General features: G+C 39.5%; 1 protein-coding gene across 11 annotated transcripts in view; it reads right to left on the minus strand.

Moving 5' to 3' along the window:
- Positions 1–24,731, minus strand: part of fat1a (FAT atypical cadherin 1a) — a 74,933-nt gene that overhangs the window by 31,975 nt on the left and 18,227 nt on the right. For 9 of the 11 annotated variants that reach the window (XR_004658837.1, XR_004658838.1, XM_034888336.1 and 6 more), the window contains exons 4-8: positions 16,358–16,419; positions 10,943–11,272; positions 9,676–9,892; positions 8,172–8,240; positions 7,060–7,199 (exon numbers count right to left, since the gene is read on the minus strand). Coding sequence is in view for 9 of the 11 variants with exons in the window: in XM_034888336.1 (XP_034744227.1) it covers positions 7,060–7,199; positions 8,172–8,240; positions 9,676–9,892; positions 10,943–11,272; positions 16,358–16,419 (818 nt within the window). In the remaining 2 variants the exon portion in view is untranslated. The remainder of the gene's footprint in view (positions 1–7,059; positions 7,200–8,171; positions 8,241–9,675; positions 9,893–10,942; positions 11,273–16,357; positions 16,420–24,731) is intronic. The other 2 variants (XM_034888358.1, XM_034888349.1) reach the window with 1 other exon arrangement.

Consider the following 24,731-nt stretch of genomic DNA (forward strand, 5'->3'; position numbering starts at 1 on the left):
AATTTAGAAGAGACAGGTTGTGGGTGAGAATGAACGAAATACACACATAGTAAAATGCATTTAAAATAAGTCCAAGATACAATAGTCAGCTTTGATACTGAATTTAAGAAAACATAACTTTGACTGGAAAAGGTAAGCCTTGGAGTGAGACCTAAAGAGAGCCTTTGTAACGTGGACTGAGATATCATGAGAAACAGGAGACCAGGAACAGATTGTGAGCAGAACAGCTTGAGGTACTTCAGCATGGCCACGGGAGGATGTCATATACTTGGAGATGGGGGAAGGGAGGCTGGGCTGCATGCCGAGCCTGCCTTGTTGGCGCAGCTCCTGGCTATGAGATGCCCGAGCTAGAATGCGGCACCCCTTGTCTACATCATCAGCTGATCCTTCCGAGACGCCTTCATGGAATTACAGCGTTCAAATGAAAAGCACATAACAGAAAGGCCGACTGTTTCCCATAGACCTCCCACAGACCATGAGCTCTATACTGATATCATCATTGGAGCCCCAGGCAGGTTGGAGTTGACATTATGTTAAAATTTTCAGTTCATCGTTAGTCACTGTCATTTAATTATAAAAAAAAAAACATTCAAAAAGAAAAGCGTGCTTAAGAGCTCACAAACGAAAACGGAGCCTTCTGAATAACGAAACACCTTTTGTGTGTTGTGTATCCAGAAAAAAAGGACACATAGGGGCTTGCATTGTGCTCATTGTCCTCCTGTGCCATGCGTAGGAGAGGAAGCCCCCCCGCCAGGTGGCAGGTTCCGAGCATAGGCAGGGCACTGGCACCAAGCACTCCAACATGTTCCCAAAACAGGATTAACACAACCCACTACCCACAGAGGTCCAGCGCTTTTTTGCATTTTATTCTACCTAAACAGAATAATTATCATCCTCAACCTGGCATGCCTGGCCAATAAATGTGGAGCTCCTTAAAAAACGGAGAGGGAGAAAATCTGAAAAAAAGACAAAGAGGGATAAAGGAAGAGAGAGAACAAAAAGGGAGAAAGAAACATTCCAAGAAGACAGAAAATAGGCCATATCGTCTGGCAGCACAGCTTCCACATGACTTTGATTTGAGGAATAGATAAGTCAGACATTATGGGGGATCAGGTAGATCTAATTTGCAGTGAAATTCAGTATGACTTGTTTTAAAAGGTAAACATGCTGTCCCCGAAGAAAACTAATTCATATTCAATAACAAACAACTCTTTTGCATTTGATTCCCTAATAAATTTGTCTCTTATTGGAATTGTTGCAAATACAGAAACAGAGAAAATTGATTACTCAGCATCTGTCTTTTATGTAATAATCTACAGATTATGACATGTCTTCTACTGTTCAACGGGCTATCCTAATTATGAACCATGAAGTGAATTAAGTAAGGGGTAAATACTATTTGCTTGCCTTGGAAAGGCATCGAACCAAGCAACTTAAAAAGTAAATGAATAAATTTCAGTGTGGTTTGACACAACCTTCAAAACCATAGCCCCATTGGTTACTCGTTGTAACAAAAAACAACATGTATTTCTCTGCAAGAGGTACGATTACTGGTTTCTGCTAAAAACCCTGCTGACAGAGCAAATACTTTCAATGCTGAACAATGTTATCGCATAAACAAGTTAGTAGCCAAAACACTCAGATGGATTTCCTGAAACAAGAAGGACTCAGTACTCTAAATCCTCAGGCTCCCCCGTATACTAGTGCAAGTCAACCGACTGATACAGTATGTGATACCACAAATAGGAAATCAATGGAGGCAGACTCTTTAAGTTGTCAGTGTTTTCAATAGTTTTTCCTGGTTACAAATATTGAAAGTGATGTGAATTACAGTCTATGTCCTCTTGTGTTTCTTGTCTTAAACTAAATGTTGTTATGTGCTGCTACATGTCTTGGCCAGGTCAGCCGTGAAAAAGTTAAAAGTCAAAGTTAATCCTCAGTGGGTTTCTCCTGTTCAAATAAAGGTTATAACAAATAATACAAAATATGAAGGATATACTACACTAAATGGTTAATTTCAACAAACAACAAAAGCAGACAGGCCAACACAAGTTAGGATATTTGATTTTGGGGAAAAAATAATAAGTAATACATTTCCACTGTCTTTATATTACTAGCCTGCAATTTTTGGGGATTGCTAAAGTTTCTGATGTTAACACTGTATGCCTTTTTTGATCACCTATAGGATTGGGCATAGAGAACCAATTCCTACTTGGAATTGTTTCAAAAATCACAATTCCAGTAGAATCGTTTCTTTATTGGAATTGTTTGGAATCGTTTAGAGGATTTGGTTTCAAATCCGATCATCACTTCCCAATTTAATATGCGTGAGTTTTGGCTTCCGAAGCGGCTAGGCGCTTGTTGTGTTAAAGCCTTGGAGCGCAGTAAGCAGCGCCCTAGTGTGGCTTTATTTTACATTGAAAAAGCCCTGTAAAACTATTTCTCTTATTTGTGAAAATAGGCATTTGACCGACTTCAACTCCACCCCTCAAAGAATCGGAATCGAGAATTGACTAGAACCGGAATTGAAACTAAGAATCGGAATTGGAATCAGACTTGTTAAAATCCAAACAATGATTTATTTAGCTCTCAGCATATTCCAGGCAACTGTTCTTAATCACCTCACAAGTTTGGTTTATGGAGCATACAAATGCAGTAAATCCGTTCCCTCTATGGAAAACAGCTGACCTACAATGATCAGCTGGGTCCACAGGACTGAATCTTAGATACACTCATCTACAACAGAGCTTATCAGACACAGCTCTAATAATACATTAAAAAGGCATGTGCGTGCAGAGCAAAACAGAGCCCTGTTGCAAGAAATACGCTTTATCTGATATACTGTACAAGTGATTATTCTTTGACCCATTTGCTGTGTGAAACTAATGGTTGAAATGAGCTGTGATGGCTTGTAGAGATGTATTTTAATAAAGCTGATCATCAAGCGGTAACTGTAAAACTTGTGATTATGTGAGGATAATTTGAGGTAGTGTGCACAGTATGCTGCTGTAGGTTTTGAAGATACGTTTTTCCCCCCCACGATATATATTGTGACGTGAATAAAGACAAAGTATTTTTTTAAAGATGAAATATATAGCTCTATTTGGGAATAATAAATCATTCTTGACTACTGCAGTGATTTTGTAGGGGAGTGCATCGACATAAAAGAAAAACATTTAAATAAATCTTTTCTTTGTTAAATTTTAATGCTTTACAAACACCAAAGTAAGTAACTGTGACTAATGTTACTTTTCTGAAGTGATTTTGGAGAGGGAAATTAGGTAGAAATACACTGGTTAACTAGCATGTAACCATACTTGGATTGTATGATAGGACTTATACAATCCTATCACTCCAGGCTAAAGTGTATGACAGTGACTGCGTGTTGCTTCCTATAAATTTCAGGTTGTGGTTGACAAGCGGGGCCAGCTTGATGTTTGATAAATTGATCAGACCTGCATGTCACACGCACTAGCAACAAACTCTGTATCCAAGAACAATTAAATCAGTTGAAATGACATTAGACCAGACACAGACTGCTGTTGTAGATTAGTGTTACGTTTCCAGTGCTGTGGCTCCGAACCGTAACGTCCTGCGATGGGACTGTCGCGCATGCGCACATCGCAATGTCGATGCTATACTATATTGTTAAGCCCTAACCACCCCACACACAAAACCCTACCCACACATCACCACTCACACCACACCAACCACACATACAACCCCCCCACCCACACACACACCAACACACACACAGACACACACACTCTCTTTTCTCTCTTTAATGTATTAACTCTAGAGCTTTTAAGATACATAAATAGTGTTTTTAAATCAACAGTCAACACAAGATGCAGCAGTAAGGGCAGAATGTGTTCGACGTGTTCCAGCAGAAATACCTAAATAGCCAACAGACTAAAGAAGACAGACAGGTCGTTTGAACTTTGGTTCAAGTAATGTGGCAAACATTTTGAAGTCAATCGGCTCACAGAGTTGTGTAGACATACCAGTATTAATCCACATATTAACCCACGTTCCCTCCCGCTCTTGGTTTTCCTGCGTATTTACTAACCCGCTATCAGGTCGCCGGTGAAAGCCCGCCTGTAGGGTACTCTGTCCTGCTGTTGTCTCCGCCCTGCTGCAGGCCCTACGTATCCATACATCCATGTCCAAACCATTACCGGGGTTAGCTTCTGTATCAGTAAAAGGAAGCTTGGCGTTCTCCTTTACCTTGTTAAGGTATGCTAGGTTAGCCTTCTTATGTTCGTTTCTCAAATGTAGGCTACTTTCAAATTTGTGGGACGTGTCCCTGTGATAAACTGTCCACATTTTACCACCTTCCACTACAAGGCACTTGTTTTTATCTGACACTTTTGGTACCGCTATAATGCCAGGCACAGACTATGTTGTTTTTTGGGTTAAATTTTACATGGAATGTCAGAATTTCTGTGTTCCTAGTTGAAACTATACACGTCTGCAGGAAATGTAACAGTCGGAAAGATATAACTTTATTTGCTCTATAAAGGACATTGACAAAGACAAAAACTAAGGACATTTACTTTTAATTTTAACCAATTAGGCACCTATAACACACAGCGCATCACCACAAGCCTGTAAACATAGAGGCCTCAATGAAGAGAAGACAAGAGCATTGCAGAGCTTTAAAACCTATTTTATACAGTCTACGTTTAAAACTCTTAAATATACATACTTATATATTATATATATATATTTTTTATTCAAATTTATTTAAAAATTAAATCGTGAACAGGGTGAATCGAGATCGCAATTTTATAACAATTAATCGCGCAGGCCTTATAGGCAGTTTAGTTATTTTGGGGTAAATTACATTTCATAGCACCACTGTTAAACATCAAACTAAATTAAATCATTCCCTGTCATGTGGAAGGGTTGCCAGTACAGTCGGTCCCACTGAGAATCAGGCTCCTCTGAGAATTGGATCTTTTGAATAAGTTAACCTTTGAATGTGATTAATTTGACTTAAAATGTCACAGCGTGCAGTATGCTGAGATGCTTTTAAATAAGTGTCTGTTGCCAGGGCTTTAAAGAAAAGTGCTTTATGTGGAGAGAAAATCGTGGCTGAGAAAATAGGTACTGTGGCTGTTTTTTAAGGTTCTGCACTAAACTAAAGGACGTGCTGCTTCCTCGGATGAGCTGCAAAATGCCAGTGGAGGCAACGCTTCATCCAAGGCTCAGTGGAGCACAGCAACTACATGATGAAAGGCTTTATTCATACAGAGTGACAACAAATAGATTCTTTTCCAGCTACAGTTCTCTGAAGCTCCACTTTGAGGACAAAGGACAGAACATTTTGAATGCCACCATACCATATGACCCAAAACTACCATGTAAAAAACTTGAAAATCACATGGACAAGGCATGACCATCTCAACAAAAACCAAAGACAACTTGCATGCTTAACATCTTTTATCATAGCAGTTCAGCTTTGGTATCAGCTGGGGAGCAAGATATGCAAAACGGATTAAATTAGCATATTTATATTTTAAAATGCAAGTATGCAACTGTTTTGGAAGTTTTTGCTAGCAACTTTAACTTTCATCTTTCATCAAAATGGTTCACATAGGGTCTTATACAGTTCTACCTAATACTATTTCTACTGCACATAAGCTCATTTCAGTTGATTTAGCTGTCAGTTTCCTGACTGTAGCATGAGCTTACTTGTATATGAATGAGTGATATATATTCAGTTATTTAGAGTCTCTTCAGAAAATACCAAGGCAATATATTTCTCTAAGGGAACATTCAAAGGTTCAGAAACACGGTAGAGGGAGGAGTGAAGGGGGGCTCAAGAATGTACTGTATACTTAAAAAAAAAACTGACTAGACGGCACCATCATCACAGAAGCTCTGAGTCAGGAATGAGACAATGGAAGATTCCTGGAGTTCAATGCTCAACTGAGATGGTAGAGAACAGAGGAGGAGGAAGGCTGACTACCCATATCATGGTTTGAAAACTTGTTCAACTAAATATTCTTCATTAAGTCTGCTTTAGAATAATTCTTTCTTTCTTTCTATAAATACACAACATCATTCTATTGAATCCAAAGTATCCCTTTAAAACACCAGCAGTCAAACATCAACTGCCATGTTCTATGAGGTAAAATTACTGATTTTGTGTTAAGGAGTCTGGTGGCTTTGAAGAGAGCATAGATGGATATAATGTCCTCAGTTACTCACAGGACAGTGCTGTCTACAGCAACGTGAAGCACTGAATATATACTAAATAAAGCGTACTTAAACTAATACCTGATACAACCCCACTTCAAAAAAAATGCTTTGTATCAATCTACAGCCAGGAGATGGTTGATTTAACTTGAAACTAGGAAGACTAGGAAACAAGGGGAAACCGCTAGCCTGGCTCTGTTAGAAAGGGTCTTTTCATCACTTAAGGTAGCCAGTTAACCAGCAAAGCACTTCAACCAGCTCCAAAATAGTGTCGCACATAACCTCAACATCACCTTACCTCAGACACCTCAACCTCAACAAGACTCCCCCGTTTCCAGTCCTAATGCCAATTTAAAAGTGGTAGCTGCTGGTTGTAGCCTTGCATTCAACAAATAGATATGAGAGTGATATTATTTAAATAAGAATATTTCCCAAAATGTTAAACTATTTAAATATATATATATTTTTTATCCATCTCCCTATCTGGTGATAACACAATTTAACCACACCATACAGGCGCCAACAGACAACAAAAGAAAATGTCTTTCAACAGCACAGCCTGACCATATTATATTCCATATTTTTTGTATTATCTCTCTAGTTTTTTTTTCCAAGGCCACACTGAACAGTTATGGTCATGTAAGGATGTAAGGAGACTCATGCCAATAAAGTGCCATTTTCCCGGGCCGGTTGAGAGCATCACAACGTAAACACATCACAACAAACAGGACAATTTGGGCAATGCTTCACTCATTACCCGTCCCGTTGCTCCAACTACTATATCTCACATGAGAAAAACAGAAACATGACAACTCCCTCATCAGCTTCCAACCCTTTCATTAGTGTTTCAATTACCTGGGTGCTGACAGTCCGTGTCCCATCTGTGGCTTCCACCGTCAGGTTGTAATTTGATTTCTGCTCAGAGTCCAGGGGCCGTGCAACAATCAAGGTTCCACTGGCCTTGCCCACGTCAAAGCGGCTGTCATAATTACCACCTGTGGAATTATTATTTTTTTGGACAAACAAGGAAGGACAAAAGATTAGTGACAACTCATTGCTTAGTTGTGTGCATGTAGCAAGGTTACACAAACACAAAATGGGGAGCGCTGAGATGGGCATACAAACATCCAATCTTTTTGCTGTGCTAATGTCGAAGAAAATAATGAATAGATACATGAATGATATCATTAACTTTCAGTGTTGTTGTTGGTCTAATAAAATAATAATAGCTATTTCATGCAATTCGTCCTAACACAAACAAGATGGGTACATAACAGTGATGAATGTTTAATAGGGGAGTACATATGCAATAAACAATAACGTTGGTGAATATCTCAATAACGATAATACTTGTGATAAATAAACGTAATTAAAGTGTTAGCAGTTCTGCTGCTTTCAGGATTTTGCTAAAATACAACACACTGCTTTTTGAATTCAAACCAAAAAAATGGCAACATTCTTTTATTAAAAAAATTGACCAATTAAATTGAATATAAAAGGCATCACTAAAAGTAGAATGATATGACATTTAAATGTGGTTTCGTAGCAATATTTTCTTTCAACTAACAAAAAAATATCAGTTTTGTGTCTATTGCAAAATGCAGCAGCCTTTCGCAATGTCTATATTGCGGCAGTTGATATTGCGATGATGATTAAAAAAAACTATATATTGTGCAGTTCTAATGTATAACACCACAATACATCCTTTTATATACCATGATGCTAAACTCTTAAGGACCAACCAAACACAAGTGGATATAAAATGGAGTTTGAATTCACACAAGGAGAGGCGGTTTCCTCTTTTTCTCGTGAGACTCTTAATCAGGTCACGGGTTGAGGGGGGAAAATGTGGCACAACATCAATCCAGCAGCACAACACAATTCAACCACAGCCAACAGGCAGCACCAACACAGTGGAGGATGTTCTCTTAACACAGCACAGCCTATTAAGAAATCCCAGCAGCTACCTTCTGCTGTACAGTTGTGGTCACAAGCCATCTGTAGGATGTAAAACATCTCAGTATCCTCTATGCCGTCTTGCAAAAATCCAACCAAACAGAACATTCCAGAGAAACGAGGAAAGTAAGCAGAGCACAGAAAGAGAGAAGAGAAGAAAAGAGACTTGTCAGTCAGACATTGATTAAAGGGAGGCAGGAAGGAAGAGGGGGCAAGCATTTTTGAAAGCAGTCAATTTAAGTCTTCTCATGCACAAAGTTCCTATCAAAAATGTAAAAAGAAAACACATTCAAGAGAAGACAAATTAAATGATAACACTTCAAAACAGAGCTGCCAATTAAAATTGAAAGGCAATATATTGGATCTCACTTGACTCACACGGGGAAGCTAGGACAACTATCAATATTTATTGTTTGTGAGCTAATAATTCATGATTCAATTATGTTTTGAGCCATTAATTCATGCTACAATTGTGTTATCTAATCTGCTCTACAAAGGCAGAGAGATGTAATACAGAAACAGTGGAACCGATAAGCTTTGAAACTGTCTAACTGGTAACTGGTTTTGCCTTCATTTTATGCATGTTTAGGTTGATGGAGAACCTTACAGTGTACATTAACTGCTACATAAATGCTGCACTGCACCTGCCTTTTACCCTCCTAAGAGGGAACCACAGTATTTACAGACAAAATCTGTTGTTTAACTTTTTTTGTCCATTTTGGATCATTTAAAAAAAAAAAAACTTTATTTCAATTGAATACTTATAGCAATTAAATGTCTGTCTAAATCAATATTTTAAGATAGTAAATAATTCAAATGAAATCCACTTGAGTCCAAAGTTTAGACTGCAGCTACTGCCACACTGCTTTGCTAGTTTAGCTGTTCTCCATCAATGACTGAATTTGTCTACAGTCTTCACATTTAGAAGCAAACTGAATTATCAATTTGTTGGTTCATCAAAATGGATATATTTATAAATAAATATATGAATATTTTTCAGTTAAAGAGTACAGCCAGGGAAACATCTGTGAGTAGATTTAGTTTTAGCTTTAGCAGGATGGATAGCCACGACTAGCGTGGCTATCCATCCTGCTAGCTCTAGTCGTTATGCGTTCTGTGACAATACTATGCTGTTTACATAAAAATATACATTACTATGGAATGATAATTTTTCATATTGTTAAATAAATGCCAGATAGTCAGTTTTGACCAAATATATGTACATGTATAGTGACTGCATGTTGGCTTTGTAAGGCAGCCAATTTGGCTAAGGAAGTCAGATTTATACCTGAAAAATTTGGAATGCCAGCTGAAACTGTCATAATATACGTTGGACTATAAAACAATATTGCCTTTCCAATTACAGTTTTCTTTAAAGTAATTTTCCATATTACCCAGACATATTACGCACACACCATGTTAGTCCTAAAAAGAGCTTTTCCACCTACGATGCATTTCTATGACATTTCTGCAGTATGCATGCACACAACAGAGAACCATGTGATGGGGCATTACCTGTGATTTCAAACCACACGGGAACTTCCGAGAATTCTGTGGCGACCACCCCCACCATGTGTGCCACAGGGTCGCTTTCCATTACAGAAAAGGTGAACGGGGACTCCTCAAAAAGCAAGGGTGCGGCATCGGCTGGCAATTCTGGCTTGGGAATCCACTCGATATGCAGACGACAAGAGGAGGATTTCTGAGGGCGTCCATTGTCGACGGCTTTAATCTGAGAGAGAAGCGGGGAATGAAAGATGTTAAACAATGTTATGCAAGATTTTGTTGCAAATGAGTTTCTGTGCAGCTCTCTGGCGGGTCCTCTGCCTGACACTCTTCAAAATGTTTGGCTATGTAGCTGCTAGGTAATGATTAGAGCTAAAATACTTCAATAAACCATACTAAATTGTAGTAAAGTATAAGCACTGATTTATGGCACCAATTCACAGAATTGGTTGTGTTTTAATCATAAAAGCTTTTCTATACTTTGAGCTTTCAACATGGCAAGAGAACCGTGCATTTTGGATAACAAAACACCCTTTGTGTGGTATTCTTTTGTGATTTAACCTTTTGTGTGGACTTCAATTACTGTAAACTCTGGTGGGCAGTGTCTTCATGCAGTAGGAGACACAACTTTGGACGGGTGAGGACAAAAAATCTAGGTGAAAACCAGTTTAAACCAAAAAAGATTAGCGTTAAGTATCACCTCGGCAGTTTGGACAGCCAACTGTGATGACTACATAGAGGCAAGTTCTTGCTGTTTGTCTCATAGGTGGAAGATTAAAAGATAACCATTTTTTTTAACACATATTAAGTATTCTACAACTGCCAAGATGAGTAGAAAGTTAGCGGCCAAAGATGAGTTAGCGGCCAAAAAGAAGTCCCATCAATGACTGATAAATTTGGCTCTTGATGAAGAAAGCGCCACAGTAATAAGACCATGGTAATACAGCAAAAATACTTGAAAAGGAGATCCTAATTGGATAGTGCGAACTGGTGTTTGGAGCGTGCTCCTTAAAGTGTAAGGTATAAGCTTTCTGCAAGCAATTTCCTTCTTCACTTGTAGACCAACATGACTTGTGTGGAAAAAATTATCTTTTATGTGTATTTTATATATATTTTTAAACACAAAAACTAAAAAAAATGAAGGTGGAGAAACAAATGGGGTACAAAAACTTGAGAGGAAGAGGAAAATACATCAACAGAACAATAAACAAGCATTTACTGCTCACTGAGACTGTCAGGCTGAAGACACGGTGAATCCCTGGGATTAGATACTCACTGTAAGGATGTCGTATTCTCCAGCAGAAGAGAACTTCTTGGAAGACACCAGGCCGGTCTTGGGCTCGATGAAGAACTTTCCGTTTTCATCTCCCTCCTCGATACTGTAAGAGATCTCGGAATTGGGTCCCTCATCACGGTCTGATGCAATGACTCGATACACCGGATCTCTCTTCGTGGCTCTCTCTTTCTCCGGCCTCTCCCGCTCCGGGAGCTTTATCTTGTAGATCTTCTCCAGGAACAATGGCCTGTTGTCATTCTCGTCAAGAACTCGGACGATGACGCGGACAGTGGTGGATTTGGCAGGAACGCCATGGTCAGTGACTGTGATCTGGGGAGACGGAATAAATACTTACAGTACAAAACATACAGTACGTAGGACTCAAAGGCTCGGGGCTGACAACCAGGAAGCATATATTATCTGAGGCAGTGAACTATAAATTCCATTCAATATATCTTTTGCTCGTTTTGTTTTCTTTAGATACAGTAAAGAGCTTAAAAATGTTGATAATTCCAGCTAAATCATTAAACATCATGTAAAAGTGTCAAGATCAAGACAGCTGTGTTAGAAAATCATCATTCCAAAGCCTAAGATGAATCAAAGAAGAGATGAAAAACAGTGAGCGTTCTTTTCTCCCTTCATCACGCTTTCATTCCACTTCTTTCTGCCAAAGTTAAAGGCAACTCTTTTTGAGATTTTCTGGCAGGGAGTCTTTTCCAATACACCTTCTTCACTTAAAAATACAGAAACAGTCTGTTACCTATTGACCTAATAATGTAATCTCCACACTATAATGTATGAATCCAGTCAAATTGAAATTGAAAATACTTCTCTGACTAAAAGTGGTTTGAAGTTGTGAAATGGGGGACTTTTTTTAAACTACCAATACAAATCTCTGAGTCACGTAGGGCAAAATTTGCCAGCAGGGAAATACAAGACTAAATTGGGTTTTATGTATTTTAACCCTGATAGAGAGAAAGAGAGAGCAGCAATTTTGGTCCCATGGTTGTGTGATTGTTTGGTTCAAATGACTTGGTCTGCATTAATGTTAAGTGCAGCATGACACTAGTGGGGCTTTTAGACTCTTGAGCCCCTTTTTTAACCTAACAATAAGGATTTAATAATCTAATTGTATGCATAAAAATACACTGTCACAAGCACCCAAATCAATCAGGGAGTATGCATTCAGGATTCACTCTTTTACACACGGTGATGTAATGAACAGATTACTTTGGAAATGATATAATGTAAAAGAGCCAATTTAAATGAGCAAAAAAGACATTTTCTTACTTACTAAAATAACTCTGGATCCACTGTTGCTCCGTGGGGAGTCACTGGTGGGTTGGTGTATTCAGGCTTTGTTTAATCTAGAGGCTGTTGTGGGGAACTTAAAACTTTCCTAATACGAAATTATGTTTTGTATGTTTGCCTGTGATCATGACAACAGTAGCTTGCATGGCTGCGATACGAACAACGACCAGAGCTAATTATTTTTAATTAGCTGCACCTCTTCACTCTGATAGCACCAGCTGCACTGACTCTGCTGCTATGTGTCAAACTTACAAACAAAGATTTTGCACTGCTAATAACCTAGCCTAACTGCACTCAACTAAAGGCTGGAGGCTTTTATAACCCCAGAAGTACTGGGTACAAAAGACAGTGTCGCACAACTGAATCATTATTTGGGCCCTAATTTAAACCGTGACATCAAGTGTTACTGATGGCATACTTCTGCTTTGTCATATGTGCCATGATTTAACACTGGCATGTCCCTTCAGAGAGTGCACAGTTGGAAAAGTTTAATCAAACGTAAAGAGCCACAGGCTGACCTAAACAAACACAATTTCCATCTAGTTCTAGAGAAATGGGCTCAAGGGTTGCATGTCTGAGAGCTGGCACAGATTTGAGCATTTCTCGCTTCAAGTTGCAAAATACTGTAGAAGGGCAGAACAAATGTCACAGTCATTTAAAACCATCTGCTAAGTGCTTCACTAAAACCAGTCAGGAGTCCAGCGCCAGGCACACACCATTTGGGCCTATAGTTTCAATTACTAAAGTAATGTCTGTTTTTTTTCGCGCAGTGTCTGCAGCTGTCTGTGCTATTTACATGAGCGGAATTAATTAAATGAGATGTTTCTCTCTGGGAGGATATGTTGGTGCACATCTTGTCCTGTGTACTGAGCATTTCCATTATAATCACAAGAGCTTTATAGTCATTGATATCCCTGATTATGTAAAATACCTTGAAAAGGCACTCTGTTGGTGGAAGTAGGCCCAATAAGTATTGCAATAAAATGTCCCAGCACAGTACCTCAACAAAACTGCTATGTGTGTAACTGTGTGCATGCACACTATTCATCACTACGCCATCTCTCTTTGGAACATTTTCATCAAAAGCCTTTGTTTGGTAATTAGGAAAACCACACAAAAGACAGAGACGTTACACCAGAGGGAGTATGTCTCATTACATCAGTATAGCACTGCTGTGAAGCGTAGTGAGTCAGTCCATTATATTCTAAATTGTTTATTGCAAAACCTTTAGCTTTTTCTGAATGATCATATGTTAGTAATGTTGTTTTAATGCATTTAATGTTAAGTAAAAAAAACTTGGGATCAGGACAATTTTTTTTTAACTTTAAAAGTAGAAAGCAGATGTTTACACAGTGTCATGTTTATACTGAGCAACCCTCTCTCTATTTCAGTTATTGTCAAACGTGCATTTCAGAGGACCAATGCCTGCTGCACTTTTAAATTACATAAAAAGATATCTCATTGGTACAAGATTGCTACTTCTAGGATGTTTCTACAGCAGGACCTTTCATAGAGGACCAAAAACCTTTTGGCAAACTATGAGGAGTTTCATCAAAAGCATTTTTGGAATTAGCCCAGACACAGAACTCACAGAACTCACAGTTCTTCATATGCAGTGGAAACCCAAACAGGAATGCTCATAGTAGAAGTTTCAATTCCTATTGTAGTTTACTCTATCTAATATCTTAGTCAAATAGGCCAACTGCATGCTGGGATAGGATCCAGACAACAGATGTGAACAGTCCATTCACCTCTGCCTTTCCAATTTAATGTTCTCTCTACAGTCCCAGAACTGAATCGTAAGCATGTCCTGGCATGTCCCACTTAGGCTATTTACCCACCCCCCGCCTTCCTGGGACGGAGGTCTCTCATCCTGCCGCTACAGCCAACACTCAGACTATCAGGAGCAGCTTTGCCTTCTCTCAAATTCCCCCGCTGATTTTCTACCTTGTGCTCTCCGTCTCTTTCACACACAGGCACACGGCGACTACCAACCCCCATCCTTCTTATCATAAAAGCTGAAGGCCCCCTGCGCTCCCTCCACCTCCTCCAGGCATTGGGTGCAAACAATGCTGACACAGCCCCCACCCTACTTGCTCCACATGTTCCACATGGCCCCACATGTTGCATTTCTCCTCTACAACAAGCTCATACAAAACTTCAACACTGGTTAGGACTTTGTTTAGATTTGTTCTGCCAGCACCCAGTTCACACCAAAGGCATGTGCGCACACATATATATTCTTCTGAGTCATCATTATCCCTCGATTAGCTGCCCTGAGGATACACTAATGTGTGTGTGTGAGTGTGTGTCGAGAGGGTAAAATGTAGGGTTTATAGGTCTGTGCTGCTCCATGAATGTTTGGCCCAATAAAGAACTTCCTCCTGGATTCCCAATAACCAGTGACCAACACGCACAAAGTAAAGTTCTAAAGTTGCCATGGTGACACAGCTCTTTGCAGGCTGTGTTCACTCAGCCGCTTTCTACCTATTTAGGTCAAAAGTTACATGCTTTAAATTATCCCTCCAACTCATATTCTCATTAAATAGGAATGTGCAAGAGAGGCTTTTTATTAGTTATTTTTCAGAGGAAATGTTGGTTATTTGTGCAAAGAGTTACCGTAGCAGATATCATTAGCAATACACATTATAAAAAAAAGCAAGGAATATTAGCATGAAGAGAAAAGGTGTGCTGAATTTGGCGCAACATTAAAGGCGACCAGAGTTTGAGCTGAGCGTTTAATGTGGTCTGTCTGGAGGCATTTTGTCATTAGACAAATGAACAAAATTCTTGAACTCAGCTTAGTTTAGTTGGGTGCTCTTTTGTCTTTTCACAAACAAAAAGACTTTGAATCAGACACCAATTCCAACCTATTAGTTCAACAGCTCTCAACCACATGTTGGAAGTAGCAATTCTATGTCGAGTGCAAACCACTAGAAGGAGGAGCTTTGGGTTTGCATGGGAACCTTTCTGACCACGATTTCCAATAGTCTTTACAAATTCAAAAGGTGTAGTCCACCAGATTCAATGTGTTGTTTTTTTCTAGCAACCTAGTTTAGTCAATTTCAGTCATCAGCAAAACATTTTCTTAAAGTGCTCATAGTATGCTTTTTGGCTCTTGCCCTTTTGTTTATTTTGTTATATATCTTTTTTGTGCACGTTATAGGTTTACAAAGGGAAAAGCCCAAGGTCCAGCCCAAAGGGACTTACCATCTCCCAAAGAAAACACTGTTCACAAACTGCTTCAAACAGCTCTATTGTAGTCCAGCCTTTACATCTGTAACGAACGTGCATCAATTTGAAACACATAATGCTGGCCTAGCTGCTAGTGTGGCACAACCTCATACTGCAATGTGCAGTACAAAACATATTTGGTGTTTTTTGAAAATTAAACCGTGTAAACCTGAGCGCTTTAAAGTAACACAGGCTTCCCTTATACCTCTTTGTCATCCCTATCATCTTCTCTCAGTCTCAGTAATGCAATTAGTGCAGTGCAATGTACAATTAGAGTATGAAATACAACACTGTTCTGGCACCAGATGTACCAGCATTAACCGTGTGTTAACTTCTAACAATAATTAAAAGGCTTCCAATCTGCTCCCTGTCATCACCGGAAACACAATTAAAACGCCTATTATCAACCTTGGTTCTGTGGCGAGAAAGAGGGAGGACAGCAGATCAGGAGACAACAGAGCCCAGCTCAATTAAAAACCCACAAGTTAAGACATTGACCAGTTTAACAACAGTGCCCTGCCCCAGCTTGCTCCATCCACGAGACGGAACAGTGGGAAAGAACAAAGGAACAGTCACCAGGATCTCCCACACACCTTCCACCTCTCCTCCCTCCCCCATCCGGAAATCAGTTCTAGGTGAAATGACTCCTAAAGAACCTTTTCTTGCATATACAAGAGGACTTGTTTTTGTTGGAAACATGTGGCACTTAGCCAAAGTTGGCTGGAAATGCCAAACCTCTGAGACAGAAAATGTAGTTTCTTTCTAATTTTAATGTCAGTAATTCATGTTCACATAAACAAGAGAAGCTGCCACTGACCGTCCATAGCTTTTTGTCTTTAGAGTTGGCATTTTACAAACTAAAGTGCTTACCTCAAGAATGTGCTCGTCTTGTTGCTCTCTGTCCAGTTTTCTTGAAGTTGTTGTAACCAGACCTGGTGGAGACAATCAATACTATAAATTAAACACACATAGAATTCATTATATCAGACAACAACCACAAGAATCCATTTCTGTTGCTCTATTTTATAAAATATTTGACCTGGCAAAGCAATTATTAAATCACAAACTAAATATCACTATTGTTAGTGCAGATATTTCAGTGTATTTCGGGCGATAAAAAAAAAAGCATCAAAAACTTCAAAGCATTTGAGGTAGCTTAGAAACTATCAGGGAGCATGTCCCACTCAGAACCAATCATGGTCACACTTTAATAACCAAATTCTAGGGATCCTTGTCCAAAATGAGTTGTGGGTAATGACATTGGCCAATATATTGTTTGACGATATATTGGATTACTTAAAGCTCTCAAATATAGATATCGGCATCAAATAGCCGGTGTCAGTAGGCTAAGATGGTGGAATAACTAAATGTATAGTTCATGTTATCAAGAGCCAAAGAGACACTTTCAGAAAACATTGGGGCAGGGGAACAATATTCTCTTAATTAAACTTCCACTCGCTGTTGGGTGACATAATCGGAACCCTGCTGGTTACCTCATCAGTCACCAATGAGTTAAGAGTTTGCATGTGGAGGAGTGCTCTCCTGGTAGGTCTTCCCTGTTTTTGGTCAAACCAGTTGCCAGACAGCCCACCACACTGCCTTACATATGTGAAAAATCACAACGGTCTGCAAATAGTATCCAAACAGCAGCATAGACTCGACACCCTGCTTTTAATTCTTCAACAAGCTGAATAAATAAAGAACTAGTCCGACATCACCCCCCGTACTGAGGACTCTTCAAACAGAGAAAAGGAAACTTTAGAAACAGATTGTGCCGCAAGTTGCAGGGTTTCAACGGTTTTTGAGCTCCATCGTTCATTTAAAGTAGGAGGATTGATTGTTGTGTAAGATCAACCGCACAGAGGGGACTTTGTTGAGCCAGGCTTTGACAAAAGTGAAAATAAAACAAGCTTGAGTCTTCAATTCCTGGTTAATCCAATTTACAATCAAGAGAAGAAAAGAGAAGACAAAGGGGGAAGGACATTACTACATGGCTACATTATAAGCAGAGTTCTGTTCTCACTACCAGTGTAATTGCAACTTTGCAGAAACACTGAGTGTAGAGTAGACATGCCAACTTCAACCGCACCAGAGCCTGCCTGCCACACTGCGCCTGATTAGCATAAAGCAAAGGATTTCCGAAACCCAAACCCATCAATGGCACATATGCCTGCAACGAGAATAGCAGGCCACAACTTACAGCTCCTGAAATAGCCCTCCCTCAGCACTGCAATTGAGGCATATGAGTGAGGCGCTTTTGCTCCCCCTTTCTTATCCTCTCCTTCCTGGGCTTTATTTAATCTTCACAGTGAGCTGCAACGATATGGGTCTATTGATATTCTGTTGGGAACAAAAATACTATAAACACCAAACACTTCCTGTAGATGTAACTCACTTCTTTGCTCTGCTTATCTAACATAGCTACATATTGATGTGCAACACATTTAAATGTTTTACATTTACATACAAATTTTACATTAATTTGAAATGGCAACCATTGCAGGTGCAAATAAGAAGGACACATTTTAATGACCACAAAGAAAAAACGCAACCAACCACTCATTCTCAACACTGTTACATACACCCCCTTACCGCATTAAAAAGTGTGTCAACACTGGCAACGTAAATTAAGTCCGGTCCATTTATACGGCCTGTAGGAATTACTCTTTGCAGTGTTGCATGATGTCTGCCAGAAAGTTTTGCAGGGGATCAGCATGGGTTACATGAGTGAGCGAGCTGTAGGTTATTACCATCATAGCTAATAGTTCTGCTGTGCCACATCAAAACTGACAACGCTGACTAATTATTCATGTGCTTTAGCCAGGCTGGAGCTGATGGATGATAATGTTTTTAAGCGCCCCTGTGTGTTGTGTTAGGTAACTTCTCTCTTTGTACGTGTATTAGAGAGCAGAATACAGATGACAGCATTAACCACACAGAGTCTCTGATTTATAATTCCTCTGCAAATCGGCTGCCTAATCAATGCTTGGCTAGGTATCATAACAGAGACAGTGCTTGTAATGTAAACTGTATACACTCAGAAGCACTGCAACAAACATAGCATCAACACCAATGAAATCACAAAAAGAAGGGCCTTAATCCCAAAGCCACTCTGGCGAATAGAAATTTGGGTTTGCTGAAGACTCCAGAGAAGCCCCATTTCACAAACATAATTTACACCTTGATGCTGCCACAGCAGGCACACCGGAGGATGAGTTAATGGCACAGGTAGCACATCGCTGAATGTCTTTCATTTATGGGTATGTGTGTTGTTCCAAACTCTTGCATATTTTGGTTGGGGTATAATCTCTCTCGCTCTCTCTCTCTCTCTTTATCCAACTGACACAAAAAATAGCTCTGCTACCTCCAGCTGAGTATAGGCATGGGAAATTTGGAAAGAGTGCATGGGCAAGCAAAAAAAACGTCAAGCTAAAGAGTAAGTGAAATGTGATTTTGGTCCTTAGTGCACTGTGGTTAGTTGAAGTTAAAATAGCAACAGGAGAGAGGAACCTCAGGTTGCATGTACTAACTACACCCTGCTGAAGTTCCATTGTCAAGAGAAGCAGTTTGTTATGATAAATTAATTATCAAGAATAGACCGCTGAAGTTATATCAAAGTTCATTTTTACTTGTCAACACAAGGAGACAGTTTTTACACCACAGAATAGGACAGAAAATGCCCAACTGGAAGCTCTCTACAGCCGCTTATTTATACAAAGTCATAACAATGTTGATGGTGTCAGTTTATCTCATTGGGCCTGGGAATCTCCTCGGCCTGCTCTGCCCACAGAAACATCCTGGGCCTTTCACAAGGACAGACAATGGCTCCATGGTTATCTTGTTTAGAGTGATCAGTATATTATGGAATTCTTGGGCAAACAGTTTCAATAATCATCAGAGAAAACGTAAGTATCATAATTCAACACAGTTCAATTGGCTAGGTGTCATTAATATCATGCGCGTATGGCTGTCCTTCCATACGCAATTGTGCCTTTGCCAAAAGCAGGGTGCCGATATTCCCCCGGCAGGGCGGAAACGTTTTCTGCCAAACTTTGTATTCTTTATACACATCTCATATGCAACAGACAGTCCGTCATGTGGTGAGCATGTGTGAGCAGGTGTGCTGAGTAGTCTAGGGCTACAACTATGGATTATTTAATTATTGATTAATCTGGCAATTATTGTCTCTATTAACAGATTCATTGTTTTAGTCTAGACAGACAATTGTTAAAAATGTCTATTCAGTTTTCTATCATGTGTAAAGAAAAAAAAGCAGCTAATCTTTTAATTGGAGAAATTGGAAGTGGGTATTGTCTTTATAATTTTTCTCTGGTAAAATGACTTTAAACAATTAGGCTAATCAATTTTCAGAATATTTGCAGATGTACTTTCTGTCAGCAAACTGATCGATTAATTCACTATATGTACTGTATCAGCTTTACAACAGTCAGCTTAGCGGTTTTTGGGGCATGGCCTCTTGGTGAAATATTCTGAACCGCAAGTTCAATTTTACTGCTCTCTTGTATTTTTAAAGTTGAAGTATTTTAGAATTTTGATGAAGCATAAAACCAGCATCCACTTCGAAATGTAGAGATGTCTGGGAGTAGAATCAAACATCTCAAATGCAAAAACATATGTTGCATCCACTGCGGATGAGTAAAGCTATTTTGATGCATGTTGTGGTGTGGCTTAAACTGCTTTTGTTTGCTTCTGTTCCATTTTTGTGTGGCATGCTGCCAGCTCGCTGCCAGATCTCTGACCACGGGTCTTGCGGCCCACTCTAATATCCGAGCACTGATCTCACTTTTAGAAACAACTTGTTTGCAACAAAGCTAATTTTTCTAAACTCCAAATTTATTTAAACCCATCCCGCAATCATCAACCACTTGTAAAAATAAAAAATGTACATGCACTAGAAGGAATGGTCCTTTTATGTAGGACTATGCTGGCAATAGTGTTCCAGCCAATAAAGGTGCATACCTCTCTATCTCTAAATGTTAAGGAACTTTAAAATGATTGCTTGGTAAGCCAAATCTTACCAGATTAGTCTGTACTTCCAACCCGCAGCCTTTGTCACAACACACACTCACACACACACACACACACACAAGCCATCCTCAGTCGTGGGCTGAGCTGGGCCGACAGTAATTATAGCCATGCTGTTTTGAGAGGGGGAGAAAAACAACAGCAAAGCTGCGGTGGCACTCTCAACCATGTCCTTGAGCGCTACAACCACTGCTCCAAAATGGAGGCCTTGAGGGAGTTAAGGAGTCTAGGACATTGTTGGGCCGGTTCATACCCAGGCATTACTGCTGTGATTAGCAGTCTTTAGAGTGACACGCATATTTATACTACACACATTTAGCTCTAACCGGAATGTGCAGGGTGTCTGCAGTGGCAGGACTTGTTCCTTGTACTATATATACTAAATATCCTTGAGATATTTAGTATTGTTGTTGTGAACCGACACTATGTTTTGAAAATTCATTAATTAAATGCTTGTTATTTCTCTCTTGTGTGGAAAATGATGAACAAAGACTGCAACATTTCTTATCTCAAAACCGAACGTTCAACCCGAGACAGCTATATCAATATTCACAGCTTCATTATGAGTCATGTGTCTGCTACTCCAGCCTAAAACAACACTGTGAAAAGTATCAGTTTTCTCTGCTCGTGATGCAATCTATCCTCTCAAAATGAAAACTGTGGGAGACCAACATCCAAAGGACTCTGGGAGTTTAAGAAGGGATCGATTGGTACATTAAACTAGGAGCTTTCTTTATAACCGACCCGCCAAAATGCTGCTAAACAAGAGCTACTGACTGTATTTTATTGAGAAGAAAGGCAATGCTTGGCAGGCCATTAAACGCCAGTGTAGTCTAACTGGGGTCCTGTCCTGTAATCCAGAAACACAGAATTACTCCGATGAGAAGACACAGAAGCTTATATAAACACATTAATACATACATACGGCCTTCGTGAAAATGAGTAAAAGACATGAAGCAGGGAAGCTGTGTTTGCATTAGGATCGAGATATCTCAGCACCTCACAGCTGCAAGGTTTATTTGTAATCCGAAAAGACAAGCACGTCATGGAAGACTTAGGGCTATGGGGGATTCAGGTTCCCAAGTGCTGGTGAAAGTGAATGTTGTGCGGAGTTGTATAAATGGATGGGATGCTTGGAAGCAGTGGAGCAGCTGAGGTACCATCGTGCTTACTGGTAGTTTTGACGGATGTCAATTCGGATATGCACACATAAAATCTGGGTAGTATTAAAAACAAGGCATCACCGATAGGTAAGAGACCATGTGGTAGAAATGTACCCATGTTAACATTGCAGGCAGATAGTTTGGTTTTGATACCTATTTGTTCCACATCTTGTTTAATGATTTTCCCTTCTCTCTAGTTGAGTATAAAAATGTTGAAGGTTGAACTAGCGAGTTCTGGAAGGTCAGACAATTGATGCAAAATGTAATCCTTAGCATGGAACTGTAGGACTCACATGGAGTGACCACAATGTTCATTGGTGGATGAAGTCCTTTAGCAATTTTTTTTTTACAATAGATATATGTATGTTCATATTTTAATGCCTTGCTCTCCTTAAAATATATACACTAGGATTTTGTCTGTTGGTCACACCCGTGTTAAAACAGTGAATGACAGGTGGATTCACTCGCTAAGGCAAACTAAATCTAGGCAAATCTTTCACACTGAGTTTAACTTTGGTTGAGTTTTACCCACAAATTTGTGATGTTGAGCAATAGCAATGGGTCTTGACAGTACTGACCTTTGAGAGAAAAGGAAGAGCCAAGGAGTCCAAAATGGAGGAGGTTAATGTTGCTAATTTGCTGTGTTTCGACATCCACTTTTGTTTAACCTCCTTTGTTAAAGTATAAACTGTTCCACAAAGGAGGAATGGTTTGAAGACATAGTGTCAATAGTAATTGCGTCTTTTGAATTCACTGGGGCCTGGTAACTGACAGTAACCAAGCTCGTTAGCTTCAAAAGCTTAACTTCCCTTTTCAATAACCCTCTTTGCTGAATGAAATGATGTACAAACCAAAGAACAAAATGCCCTGGGGGAGTAAACTGCATTATAGAAAAAATACAAAGAAGCTTGAAGAGCTATTGTTGTTACTAACTAACACTAGTATGTTTCCGGCTGGTTAGCCTGTTAGCTTGCCAGCAACACCAGTGAAGTTTGCGAGTAGTCACTACATCACAAAACTTCTAAAACCAGATATTTTAAGAGGATGCACGGATGACATTCCCTGTGCCAACTTCTGTTTGGCGAGGTATCTACACTGTATCACATATACCCTTGAATGGGGCCTGAAGGCAACAGAATACTAAGAATACAAAACAAGTGTAGTCAAATGTTTTGCTGCCTAAAAAATTTGCACACACACAGTGGTCCACACTTTTGTACCGTTCATTTTTTCAACGCAATTTTACACCTTTCACCTTTAAAGTGCTTGTGTGTACGGTTCACTTAAGTAGGTGAGAAATTTGGATGTGCACCAACAAGAGCGACCTGGTCCATTTAACAGAGGTATCTCACTGCGCTTCCACATAAACAATTGATCAGGTACATTTTAAGAGATAAAAAACTTAAACACTGCACATTGTAATCATAATGTCAGTTTAATCTGTAGGCTTTGGTTAAACTTACTCAACTTTAGTGTAACAGTAACACTAATGGCAGTGCATCTCTGCTGTGACAGATTTGTCAATACACTGTCTTGAACGCTGCCTCTGCAATCCCACACGGGTCTGCCATTGTCAAATAAAACTGTCTTCCAACATGCCAGCAAATTAACCAATCAATTGTCTAATTAAAAGGTGTCACTTGATCTTTGCTAATGGGAGAAATAGGGTATAATAGTTAATACGCTTCATGTCACACAGAAAGAACAAGCTGGGTCAGGTCTTGTTTAGTTTTTTCATGTATGTCATGAAGTTGAACACCCTGCACGTAATGGTTTGGCTTCACTTTGCACTCAATAAATCACAGTTATCCTGTCATGATTTTATAAAGTTGAGAGGTGAGTACATGGTAGTTTATCCCTCGTTTTGGAGGAATTTTAGCAAAATTTCCACCCAAAATTAGCACAGCTTTTTTTAATCAAAATTAATGTTTCCGCTCCATGTTCAAGATTCAAAGAAAATATTGGACACCCACAATGACAAGATTAAAAAGATAATGTTGTGTTATTGGATGGGTTTCACAGATACTGTGGTTAAACTGAATCTTTGCCAACTAAGCCACCATGGCCACTCTTTGAAGTTTTTAAGAGGACAATCAGACATTTTTCATTTTCACAGTCTCTCTTGAGAGCTGTAACAATTGTTTCGGCCCTAAATCACCGGAAACATCAGGAAGTTGTTGGAAGTATCCATTTCCTAGCTCACTTCCACTGATAGTGGTCGGGGCTTTGGTAAACCACTGAAAAAATCAGGGTGTGTGTTTTCTCCCTCAAACAGAGGCGTTACTGAAAGTTGATATAAACCCCACAAAAAAAATGGATGATTTGCAGCTGAAATCCCAGTGGCTGTTTTCCCTTACCTTTTCATTCAACCCCAGGGGTGACAAATGCACATAAAACCTGTTGAAGGTATCCAAGCTTGCCAAAGCATTACCCACGGCACTCCTTTTAAATTGATGACAATGAGTTGCTGGCTGCAGGCAAAGAAAAGGATGGGCCGCAATTGTTCAATACGACCGTAAGAATTCACCTGGGTGTATCTTTCGTTACTTGGGTTTAACCACTGGAATGAAAGCTGCCATTAGAAGGGCAAACATAATCAGGTATAGACAGCCATATCCTATTAAAGGCATGCTCTTGTCCGCTATAACTACACCATTGTCTGGTGACGAATACAGATAGGCGCCATCCTTATAGGGTGGAGTTTTCAATAGGCTTTTGGCGCTCTGAGCAATTATCTTATAGGTCAGGTCACCACAGACTAATTATGTTATGTTAAAAAAGTCAATGGACAACACTGGGAGAATTAGAGAAGCTTTAGAAAGTACTTATACTAAACAAGGAAAGGAAGAATAGATACAACAGGAAGTAGATTGAGCATTCAGCAAGATTTGATAGCTATCCGGTGGTTCTTTGCTACAGCTCTCTCTCCTTAACGTAGATATGACACACCAAACTTCCTGTGTGTGTGTGTGTGTGTATGTGTGTGTGTGTGTGTGTGTGTGTGTGTGTGTGTGTGTGTGTGTGTGTGTGTGTGT

This window comes from Etheostoma cragini, chromosome 2 (assembly GCF_013103735.1).
Source record: "Etheostoma cragini isolate CJK2018 chromosome 2, CSU_Ecrag_1.0, whole genome shotgun sequence".
NCBI lineage: Eukaryota > Metazoa > Chordata > Actinopteri > Perciformes > Percidae > Etheostoma > Etheostoma cragini.